General features: G+C 45.5%; 1 protein-coding gene across 8 annotated transcripts in view; it reads left to right on the top strand.

Moving 5' to 3' along the window:
- LOC121575032 (inositol 1,4,5-trisphosphate receptor type 1) overlaps window positions 1–11,901 on the top strand; it is a 145,767-nt gene that overhangs the window by 46,754 nt on the left and 87,112 nt on the right. For all 8 annotated transcript variants that reach the window (XM_041887810.1, XM_041887809.1, XM_041887807.1 and 5 more), the window contains exons 19-38: window positions 306–425; window positions 664–858; window positions 1,040–1,291; window positions 1,409–1,550; window positions 1,666–1,819; window positions 2,018–2,208; window positions 2,410–2,542; window positions 2,722–2,776; window positions 2,918–3,083; window positions 3,311–3,475; window positions 3,553–3,624; window positions 3,766–3,903; window positions 4,111–4,236; window positions 4,349–4,549; window positions 4,988–5,239; window positions 6,737–6,862; window positions 7,947–8,075; window positions 9,478–9,598; window positions 9,790–9,971; window positions 11,476–11,624. In XM_041887810.1, the coding sequence (XP_041743744.1) occupies window positions 306–425; window positions 664–858; window positions 1,040–1,291; window positions 1,409–1,550; window positions 1,666–1,819; window positions 2,018–2,208; window positions 2,410–2,542; window positions 2,722–2,776; window positions 2,918–3,083; window positions 3,311–3,475; window positions 3,553–3,624; window positions 3,766–3,903; window positions 4,111–4,236; window positions 4,349–4,549; window positions 4,988–5,239; window positions 6,737–6,862; window positions 7,947–8,075; window positions 9,478–9,598; window positions 9,790–9,971; window positions 11,476–11,624 (3,069 nt within the window). The remainder of the gene's footprint in view (window positions 1–305; window positions 426–663; window positions 859–1,039; window positions 1,292–1,408; window positions 1,551–1,665; window positions 1,820–2,017; window positions 2,209–2,409; window positions 2,543–2,721; window positions 2,777–2,917; window positions 3,084–3,310; window positions 3,476–3,552; window positions 3,625–3,765; window positions 3,904–4,110; window positions 4,237–4,348; window positions 4,550–4,987; window positions 5,240–6,736; window positions 6,863–7,946; window positions 8,076–9,477; window positions 9,599–9,789; window positions 9,972–11,475; window positions 11,625–11,901) is intronic.

Raw genomic sequence — 11,901 nt, 5'->3', positions numbered from 1 at the left:
TAGATGTATTCAAATGTATGCATGAGGATATTAGAGGAAGGGATTTGTGTGGGTCCGTGGCACTGGAGGTAATTGCTGTCATTAGTGCTGGCAAGCTCCAGTCATGCCATATTCTACTGGCCATATGAGAAACATGCTGATCCAAGGGTCTGGATATAGAGGGCTTTTACTGGAATCTGATGGAGCTGGGAGGGGGACTGGGACTGAGCCTGAATAAGCCTACTCTGGGAGCCTATAGTGTGGCTACTTGCAGCTGGGCCTGTACATTGACAATCAATCCCTTTCTCTTTGTCTCTTATCTTCAGGTTTCTGGACTACCTGTCTGACTTGTGTGTGTCCATGAACAAGTCCATCCCAGTGACTCAGGAGCTCATCTGTAACGCCGTGCTGGACCCTTCCAACGCAGACATCCTTATCGAGACTAAGTAAACCCCCCTTGATATGATGATCATCACTTTTTTTTTTACCCTAGCACTGAAAACATGCGCGTGGGTGTGTGCATGTGTTTGAACATTGATCTGATGATTTCTAATTAGATTGGCTCAATTGCTGTTATTAGTAATGCTGTCGATTTTATGAAAACAAAACACAGATGTGTGTTTCAGTATTCATTCTTTTCTGCAGTTACTTTGTTGACTGTCTGTTTTATTTGCCGCCGACCAGGCTAGTGCTGTCGCGCTTTGAGATTGAGGCTGTAACAATTGGGGAGGCTTCCGTGGAAACGGAGGAGGATGAAGAGGAGGTGTGGCTCTTCTGGAGGGACAACCTCAAGGAGATCAGGAGCAAGAGTGTCAGAGAGCTGGCCCAGGACGCCAAGGAGGGCCAGAAGGAGGACCAGGAGGTGGTCAGCTATTACAGGTCAGGGATCAGGGCCTTACAGGGTTCACAATGGGTTTTGGTTGGATAGTTAGTGTTATGACATGTTTGGATGTACAGCATGTAGAAGCATATGCGACAGTAGTTTGATTGTCTATTTGTAGGCCTGCTTTCAGACTACAGCCCTGACCAGATGTTAAAGTATGTTCCTCTCCCCCTGCAGGTACCAGCTGAACCTGTTTGCGCGGATGTGTCTGGACCGTCAGTACCTGGCCATCAATAAGATCTCTGGCCAGCTGGACGTGGACCTGATCCTGCGCTGCATGTCTGACGAGGACCTGCCCTACGACCTGCGCGCCTCCTTCTGCCGCATGATGCTGCACATGCACGTGGACCGCGACCCCCAGGAACAGGTCACCCCCGTCAAGTACGCCCGCCTCTGGTCCGAGATTCCCTCCAAGATCGCCATCGGCGAGTGAGTGGGGTTTATGAACGTGTTATTAGAGTCCTATCAGAGATATTCAACATTACCTGAGCTCATCTATAGGCTACCTCTGAGCCTTTACACAATAATGTTCTCTCCCTTTCTAAGCTATGACAATGATGGGACAACCAGAGATGAGATCAAGGAGAGGTTCTGCCTGACCATGGAGTTTGTGGAGAACTACCTGATGTCTGTGGTGTCTCAGAACATCCCTTTCGATGACAGAGAGAAAAACAAGCTCACCTTCGAGGTAGGTTTCCCTGGAAACGGCATGATGTCAACCAGACAACTTTACTTCGAGGTAGGAATGCATAATGTATATGTGGAGAATTGACTCCCCTCCTTTTTCTCTCTTATCTATGAAGGTAGTGAATCTGGCAAGGAACCTCATATACTTTGGCTTCTACAACTTCAGTGACCTGCTGCGACTGACTAAGATCTTATTGAACATCCTGGACTGTGTTCATGTCAGCACCATATACCCCGTCACCAAGCTGGAGAAGGGAGAGGAAAAACAAGGTGAACAGCACACTGCTGCCTGTCTGTTACCTGTCTGTATTGGTTGTTACTGATGTACTGTAATTGAGGCGCGCTCTCTCTCTTTCTCAATACACCTCCCTTTTATGAGGAATCATGGTGGAGTTGATAAGGTTTGGTTAATGTGTTGTGTGTGAGTAAGTGCCCCATTTCAACTCTGAGGTGTGTGTGTGTCCACAGGCAGTAATGTGATGAAGTCTATCCACGGGGTGGGGGAGCTTATGACCCAGGTTGTCCTCAGAGGGGGGGGCTTCCTCCCTGTCACCCCCACCCACCAGCCGGAGGAGGGCGTGGTCAAGACCCAGACAGAGCCAGAGAGGGAGGACATCATGGTGATGGACACCAAGCTCAAGATCATCGAGATCCTCCAGGTAGCTCCTGCCCCTTTCATCTGGCCTTTCATATAGATTGTCTGATGTTGTATCCAATTATCACGGCTTTCATATCCCATAGTATCAAATAACGTTTTATACAAAATCTAGGACATATTTTTCTCTGTATGATTATTCTTAGTGGTGAGCTCTAAAGCCTGGTGTTTTAACTAAATGGTGCGTTCTGTTCCTGCCCTCTAGTTCATTCTGAATGTGCGGCTGGACTACAGGATCTCCTGCCTACTCTGTATCTTCAAGCGGGAGTTTGATGAGAGTAACCCTCAGGGTGATGCTACACCATCTAGTGCTAGTCAGGATGGAAATAATATGACAGGTCAGCATGCTGACAGCCAAAGCCATGCCTTTTTTCTTACTGATTTTACCCTCAAGCTACTGACCCTACAGACATACCACATGTCTTAGTATTTGTACTCAATGTTTCTTTTCAGAATTATACAATTAATGTATCAAAAGGGCTTCACAATAATGTAAATGCTTCATTTGTTTTGTTAGGGACGCTAGATTTTGAGAACATTGAGGAGCAGGCAGAGGCGATCTTTGGAGGAAGGTAAACCCTCTCATTTCAAATCTTGAGACAATAGAATGCAGTGTCAGTGTCCATAATAAAACTATAGTAACACTGTATTAACAATGGCGTAGGTCTTATGAAAGTATCCCCAGTGTCTGAGCCTGTTGTGTTGTCCTGCAGTGAGGAAAACACCCCTCTGGACCTGGATGACCATGGAGGGAGAACCTTCCTGAGGGTGCTGCTACACCTCACCATGCATGACTACCCTCCCCTGGTGTCTGGGGCTCTTCACCTGCTCTTCAGACACTTCAGCCAGAGACAGGAGGTCCTCATGGCCTTCAAACAGGTAGACCACCGCCCAAACCCACAGGCTCCACAGGCTCCACAGCCACAAGAACACACAGGTCCTCTGTATCATTGCTCCTCACACTCATCAATAATCGTATCTTTAGTTAGAAAGTAATCTTATGAATTAGCAGCAGTCATTGGATTATAAGGTGCTTGAAGGCCTAGCTTGCTGTGAATATTCAACTTTAGTCTACATTCAGTTATACCCCTTCCTCTTCCCCTTAGGTCCAGCTCTTGGTGACCAGCCAAGACGTGGACAACTACAAGCAGATCAAGTCAGACCTGGACCAGCTGCGCTCCATTGTAGAAAAGTCTGAGCTGTGGGTTTACAAGAGGCAGGGGGACGATGACGGAGGGGACGGACCCTCGCAGTCCGACCATAAGAAGAAGGTATTGTTTCAACTTCCCATTGGTTATGCTTCACATGAATATGAACAAGCTCTCATTCTAACTCGGTCCATGTGCAGGGGGATTCAGGCGGCTCAGACAAAAAGAAGACGGAAACCACCAGCAGTTACAATTACAGGGTTATGAAAGAGGTAACATCTTCTTAATTTTCTCTCATTGTTCCATCACACACTGTAAGGAGTCATTGCCTTCACCCGTTTAGATACGGTCATTGATCAGATATGAATGAGGCAGTCAGTCTCTGAGCCCCTTCTGTCATCCCCTCTGTTCAGATCCTGCTGCGGCTCAGCAAGCTGTGTGTCCAGGAGGGAGCGTCAGGGAAGAAGAGTAAGAAGCAGCAGCAGAGACTACTGAGGAACATGGGAGCCCACAGTGTGGTGCTGGAACTACTGCAGATCCCCTATGAGAAGGTACTGGAAGATAGGATGGGCCAGACCTATACTCTCATCACCTCATGCGTTAGAGAGAGCGACTAAAAAGGCATGAAGCAAGCAATAGAGGATGCATGTCATAGACTTGGACAATTACGAGGTCAACAATGACATTTGTGGAAGGTTTGAATGAAAACTGCAGCTCTTTGGTTGTGTGTCTGTCTGTACTTGTGATGAACACTTTAGGGTGAGGATGTCCGCATGCAGGAGATCATGAAGCTGGCCCATGAGTTCCTCCAGAACTTCTGTGCAGGGAACCAGCAGAACCAGATCCTGCTGCACAAGCACATCAACCTGTTCCTCAACCCAGGGGTGAGTGGACTCTCCTCGGGCAAGGGTTGGCGCTGGGCTGGGAAGAACCAGTGGTACTCCATCATTCCCATGCCAATAAAGCAGCTAGTTTAATGCTTCTCTTTCTCCTCAGATTCTGGAGGCAATCACCATGCAGCACATCTTCATGAATAACTTCCAGCTGTGCAGTGAGATCAACGAGCGCGTGGTGCAGCACTTTGTCCACTGCACCGAGACGCACGGCCGCCATGTTCAATACCTCAAATTCCTGCAGACCATCGTCAAGGCCGAGAACAAGTTCATCAAGAAGTGTCAGGACACCGTCATGGCTGAGGTGGGACAGCATAATTGCAGTGCACGCATGATTATAATGCAAATGAAACACACTATGCATTTCTGTAATATAAGCATGCAATACTACCCAAACAAAACATGCATTCAAATCTATAAATCAAATCTATACATTTTACCTCTTTTAACCTGTGCCCCCGCACGTTGACTCTGTACCAGTAGCCTCGTTACTGTTATTTTATTGTTGGTTATTTTTCTTTTTTTCTTTTTTTTTCTTTATTGTTTGCTTCAGTTTATTTAGTAAATACTTTAACACACATTTTTTTCTTAACTGCATTGATGGCTAAGGGCTTGTAAGCATTTCACTGTAAGGTCTACACCTGTTGTATTCGGCGCATGTGACAAATACAGTTTGATTTGATTTTGATTTGATATCATGTCAGTAGCATTTGATCAGTGCATCTGTCTTCCTTCTGCTCAGCTGGTGAACTCAGGCGAGGACGCGCTGGTGTTCTACAATGATCGTGCGTCCTTCCAGACCCTGGTCACGATGATGCGCTCAGAACGGGACCGCATGGATCAGAACAGTCCTCTGAGGTACCACATCCACCTGGTAGAGCTGCTGGCTGTCTGCACGGAGGGAAAGAACGTCTACACAGAGATCAAGTGTAACTCTCTGCTGCCTCTGGACGACATAGTGAGGGTGGTCACCCACGAGGACTGCATCCCTGAGGTGAGTGAATGTCGGTTGGGCCAACAGGCAAGCAGGGTAGACTGCCGGAAAGATATGATGAGCCCTATTTGTATATTATGGAACTCATCTGAACAGATGCTTCTTGAAGCAAGTTAGGCTAAGTTATCATTCTGGGCTCTTGAGAATAATGATGTTCTGTACTTAGGCAACTCTAAAGTTGTTAAAGGTCAACTGCCCCTTAGAACCAACTTTTCTGATTTTAAACTGCCTATGTGGCATAGATATGAGTCAGAAAAAATTATAGTGTCAAAATTGACTGCAAAGTGTAAATAGGATCATTTTGGTCATAAAGTCAGTCTCGTCTAAAACAGAGTTTTGTAAGTGAGTTCGTCACTACTACTGGAGTGTTGGGTATGGATTACGATCATTCCCACTTGCCCAGTTCCCACTAACTCGAGAGAAGCAGCTGTGCTGATTGCGCTCTATCCTATTCTAGCAGCCAGAACCTCCAGGAAGTGAGACAGACCTTGCTATTACGCAGCGCCTCAGACTTGTTTACATAAGACAACACGTCACCAATGTTATGTTGAATAACCCTTGGCCCTAAGCCCTTGATGGAGTGGCCACTTGGTGATGTGTTTGATAGTGTCAATGACTCGAGTCTGCCACTTTTTGGGGACAAAATTTGAATTGAGACAATCAGAGCACACTTGTATCCCAACTGCAACCTGTCAATGTTCCAAACCCCAGGCATTCGCAAGCATCTTGTGTCTATTTTTTAACATGATTCTCTATGAAACGCTGCCAGACAGATGCACACTCTGGTAATAGATCGTGAGAAAGTTGTAAAAAACAAAACGGCACCGAAGCACACACGTTGCCACTCCCCAGTGACTTGATAAGCTGATTGTGGCCTGGCTGCTCAATGTACCTGCTAGCTACTACTTGCTAGCTTCATTGACAATCACAGAGTTGAAACTTAGCTAGCTGCCAAGTGATTTTGGGAACTGATAAACAGCGTGTAGCTTGTGCTTTATTTACGATAGTTTGAAAGCTTGCAGATGATATTATAGACGTGTTATTGTTCTCAGAAATCAGTCCTAAGTGCGTAGCCAGACCTTCTCGACTCGATAGACTGTATGGAGTGCACTGACTAGTTTTTCATGCACATTTTTTTACTTGAGAAATACTGCACCAAACACCTAAGTTAGACCTCCTCGGCAAAAATGTCTAAATTTTAATTACAGATTTCTTGATTTATCTTAGATTAATAAGAGAGCTGTAAAAATAAATGTTTTGTCATACCCGTCGTATACGGTCTGATATACCACAGCTGTCAACCAATCAGCGTTCAGGGCTTGAACCACCCAGTTTATAATATGCAAACATTACACACCCATATCAAAGCCCACCACCAAGACTCTCATTTGGCTTCTCCTTTGGCTTCAGGCCTCTAGCATTTCTTAATGAGCAATCTTCAAAACGAGGCCAATTCACAAAGTGCCGTCGCCCTTTAATTCTGACCTTTCTCTCCAGGTGAAGATAGCCTACATCAACTTCCTGAATCACTGCTACGTGGACACAGAGGTGGAGATGAAGGAGATCTACACCAGCAATCACATGTGGAAGCTCTTTGAGAACTTCCTGGTGGACATATGCAGGGTAAATAATCACACATCTTATGGCTAGTCAATAGACATGCAGGTGACATATTACTGATAGCTTGTTGATAGTTTGTTAAGCATTCTACAGGGAGACTCTCCAAATAAAGTGTTACGGTTTTCCCCAGGTTTTCCAGAAATCCCAGTTGAAGCATTCCCAGAATGAGGAGGGAAATAGCAGGGAATCTGGAACCTCCAACCAGGGTTTATGGAAAACTGGGGAATTTTGCAACCCTTATTTTTTCTTCTGGGAGAGTCATGCTGAGAGACAGTGTGTTATGCTGAGAGACAGTGTGTTATGCTGAGAGACAGTGTGTTATGCTGAGAGACAGTGTGTTATGCTGAGAGACAGTGTCTTATGCTGAGAGACAGTGTGTGATCACAGCCTGGTGGAGTAAGGATATTCTGTCCTCTTTTTTTTTCTGAGGATGCAAATCAAATTAAATTGTATTTGTCATATGCAGAAAACAACAGGTGTAGACCTTACCGTGAAATGCTTACTTACGCGCTCTTAACCAACAATGCAGAGTTTTAAAATGGTAAGAGAAATGTGCTAAATAGGAAAACAATAAAATAAAAATAGCGAAGCTATAAACAAGGGGTACCGGTACCGAGTCAATGTACAGGGATACGGGTTAGTCAAGGTAATTGAGTTAATATTTACATGTAAGTAGGGGTAAAGTGACTATTCATAGATAATAAACAGAGAGTAGCAGCAGCGTGTGTGTGTGTGTGTGTGTGTGTGTGTGTGTTGGAGTGTCAGTGTAGTATGTGTGAGTGTGTGGTTAGGTCCAGTGAGTGTACATCGAGCCTGTGCAAGAGAGTCAGAGCAACAAATCATAATAAAATAAGGGGGTCAATGTAAATAGTACAGGTAACCATTTGATGAACTGTTCAGCAGTCTTATGGCTTGGGGGTAGAAGCTGTTAAGGAGCCTTTTGGTCCCAGACTTGGTGCTCCAGTACTGCTTGCCATGCAGTAGCAGAGAGAACAGTCTGTGACTTGTGTGACTGGAGTCTTTGAAATGTTTTAAGGGAAGAAGTGTGATCCAGTGAACCATGTATATCTGTGTCTGCTGTCTGTAGGTGTGCAACAACACCAGTGACAGGAAGCATGCAGACACGGTTCATGAGGGATATGTGACAGAGACGGTCATGAGCATCGTCACCACCTTCTTCAGCTCGCCCTTCTCTGACCAGAGCACCAGTCTGCAGGTAACCACGGCTACAAAACAACACATTACTTAAATAACCACCATAACACACAACATGTCACAATCCAAGCAGTTTAATGATGGATAATCTGCGTTGTCAGGTGAAATCTGGTTATCAATAATTTTCTGTTGATAGTGATATGTGTTGACTTATCGTTTCATAATGGGCATTTATGAATTATTTGTCTGTGTGGAAGAAACATTATCCCCAAAGGCTCAACACACTTACATTTATCATGTAACATATTACATTTTGCTTCAAATAGGTGGCGCGTCAAGTGTATGTAAGTATGGGTAAATGTCCGGCTGTGGTTTGTTTCGTGTCCCCTGGGTGTGTTCCTTACCAGCACTCCTAGACTAGCAATACATTTCGTATGGAACTGAGTCAGCACTTTCCAAGAACCCTTCACAGATGCTGGTGTCTTTAGTCCTCCCCTGAGTTCCTTCCCAGATCTTTGTTTCGCAAGATGACATCACTGCTGGGATGTGGTTGCAAACAGCAAGTAGAGAATGGTCAATCACTCTGGTCTACTGTAGCCTAAAGAGGTTGGGAGGTGTGCCGTGTGATGGAGTAGCCCACTGCTTTTCTTGAAAGACTTGTCCACTTCACTCAATGGCTTTTACAACCACTCCTGGCGTAGGCTAGTAATACCAATGCTAGATTAGCCTGTTAGGAATTGGGTTTCCTGTTTTGCAGGAATAGTTTCACTCCCATTAGACCTTATTAGGATTTGTTTCTCTCGTAGTTATTTTCTCACTCTTAAAAACCATCCCACATCCCCATACACTTACAGTAATACACATGTACACAATTTATGTGAAGCGCCGAATGATAATATTAATTACCTTCTCTCCCATGACAGGCGAGCGTTCTGGGAAAGATAACCGAGGTATATGTTGTGCTGTAGGTTTGTGTTCAGCTTGCTTACAGGGTGTTGTTAGGTCCTGGTGGTAGTGGTGATACTGTATGTATTAGACATTGGTGCATTAGGCCTGGTTGGGACCTGAGCTGTTTCTGGTGATAACCAACAGGCATACTAGAAGTGTTAGACCCTCTTACCTACTGTAGGTGTATAATATAAAACGCTTTGAAACAGAATACATAAATTAGCATTCAGGTAATACCTTTCAAACTTTTCTCTGGTTTCTCCCTGCTGAACATGACCCGTTTGTGTCTGAGAGCACCCTCACATTGGTGAAACTGGGTTTCAGAGATATGGTCTGTGATAAACCACAAAAGCCTTTGTTGATCACCACTGGGGATGTTAGATTTGGCTAATGTGTAGCCTCTGACTCATCTTGTGACGTCTTCTCTCCTCACATATCTTCTCTACTTTCTTCCTGTCTGTCTCTATCGGCTCTCTATCTCTCTCTCGCTCTCTCTCTTTTTCTCTTTCCCTCAGACTCGCCAGCCGGTGTTCGTTCAGCTCCTTCAGGGGGTGTTTAGGGTGTTCCACTGTAACTGGCTCACCCCCACTCAGAAGGCCTCAGTTGAGGCCTGTATCAAGGTGCTGTCTGATGTGGGTAAGATACCTGCACTTGGCCTCCAACTGTTGCCCAAACACTGTCTTGATAAAGTGTGAGAAATAAATCCAATGAGCTCATTTTATCTATCATCTAAAAAATATATATATATAATATTTCAACAACTTTTTAAACTATTGTTAAACGAGCACCCTTCTTAAGTTCGCATCCTGCTGTTTCATTGCACACAGCCAAGAGCAGAGCCATTGCCATCCCTGTGGACCTGGACAGCCAGGTGAACAACCTGTTTGTCAAGTCCAACAACGTGGTCACCAAGTCCATCCTGAGCTGGAGGCTCTCAGCCAAGAATGCCCCCAGGAGGGACTCCGTCACCACGTCCGTCAGCTACAGGAACATCATAGAGAGGCTACAGGTGAGACTTCATATTGACCACGTCCGTCAGCTACAGGAACATCACAGAGAGGCTACAGGTGAGACTTCATATTGACCACGTCCGTCAGCTACAGGAACATCACAGAGAGGCTACAGGTGAGACTTCATATTGACCACGTCCGTCAGCTACAGGAACATCACAGAGAGGCTACAGGTGAGACTTCATATTGACCACGTCCGTCAGCTACAGGAACATCACAGAGAGGCTACAGGTGAGACTTCATATTGACCACGTCCGTCAGCTACAGGAACATCATAGAGAGGCTACAGGTGAGACTTCATATTGACCACGTCCGTCAGCTACAGGAACATCACAGAGAGGCTACAGGTGAGACTTCATATTGACCACGTCCGTCAGCTACAGGAACATCATAGAGAGGCTACAGGTGAGACATCATATTGACCACGTCCGTCAGCTACAGGAACATCATAGAGAGGCTACAGGTGAGACTTCATATTGACCACGTCCGTCAGCTACAGGAACATCATAGAGAGGCTACAGGTGAGACTTCATATTGACCACGTCCGTCAGCTACAGGAACATCACAGAGAGGCTACAGGTGAGACTTCATATTGACCACGTCCGTCAGCTACAGGAACATCATAGAGAGGCTACAGGTGAGACTTCATATTGACCACGTCCGTCAGCTACAGGAACATCATAGAGAGGCTACAGGTGAGACTCAGGAATATGTTGAGGAACTAACGTTTACTGTAGCTTTGCATCTAACAGTGGGTTCAAGCCTAGTTCTGACAACATTTGATACAGGGAATCAGTTTCATTAGGATTTTGAATTCAATAACATCCTGCTTCTGTTGTTGGGGAAATGACCCATGACTTCAGGTGCTGAGGTTTTGGAACTCCAGATCAATTGGCCAATCCAGAAATGGAATGCATGGAAGTGCAATAGTAAAAGAAAGACTTGTAATTCCCAAGAAAGTTAACGCTAAGTTTGTTGCAATTTCTTTGCAGCCACCATACTGTTTACAGTAACTCTACCAGAATCCCTCCCTCCTTCCCTCCCTCCTACACAAGTCCGTGTCTACATCAACAGACAGTATGGTGCAACTGTATCGGTTTGCATATTTCCATGGAGTTGATGATGACTCTGACTCATGGGGATATGTAGCGGGGGTGAGGGGAGCGGTATTGGTCTATTTTAATGGAGGTTTTTGGTAAACCATGGTTCACTTCTGCTTTTATACATTAGTCGAGTGAGCAGTCTGAGACAATAAGGTCACAGAATTCACCAGCATGTTTTTTCAGCTTCCCTGTACCCTGTTTGGGCAGGACTTCAACAGTAGGGGCTGGCACCCAGGCACCAATCTCATAGAGACAGTTCAGTTGGGATCAGTCTAGAACTACCCCTGGTTTAACACTCAGTGTGCCAATGCCCTGAGTTTGCCTGTGCCCTGTTTGTGTACTATCTCTGTTCTGTTACCCCTCTAACCGTGCCTGTCCTCTGCTCTGCTTTGTGTTGTAGGACATAGTGTCAGCCCTGGAGGACCGTCTGCGTCCGTTGGTCCAAGCTGAGCTGTCTGTCCTGGTGGACGTGCTGCATCGCCCTGAGCTGCTGTTCCCGGAGAACACAGACGCCCGCAGAAAATGTGAGAGCGGTGGCTTCATCTCCAAGTAAGACTCCAGTACCCACAAACCACGGCAAGCCACCCACATCCCTGACAAGTTTAATAACAATCGACCTGCCTCTTGCCACGTCCAGTGATGAACCACAGTCTCCAATTTTCTTTGAAATGTAGCCATTTCTTCCGAAGCAGTTATAGACCAAATAAGGGTTAATCCACTAGAAAATGACCTAGCTGTATTTTGACTGGAAAGTCTGTACAGTCTCCTGATACTGTCTCAGTGTTGAGGAATGCATTGTGTTAACCTGATGCAGCTCTTTCATACT

Source organism: Coregonus clupeaformis, chromosome 10 (assembly GCF_020615455.1).
Source record: "Coregonus clupeaformis isolate EN_2021a chromosome 10, ASM2061545v1, whole genome shotgun sequence".
NCBI lineage: Eukaryota > Metazoa > Chordata > Actinopteri > Salmoniformes > Salmonidae > Coregonus > Coregonus clupeaformis.
Note: the sequence above shows the minus strand (reverse complement) of the source record. Positions and strands in the feature narration are given on the sequence as shown.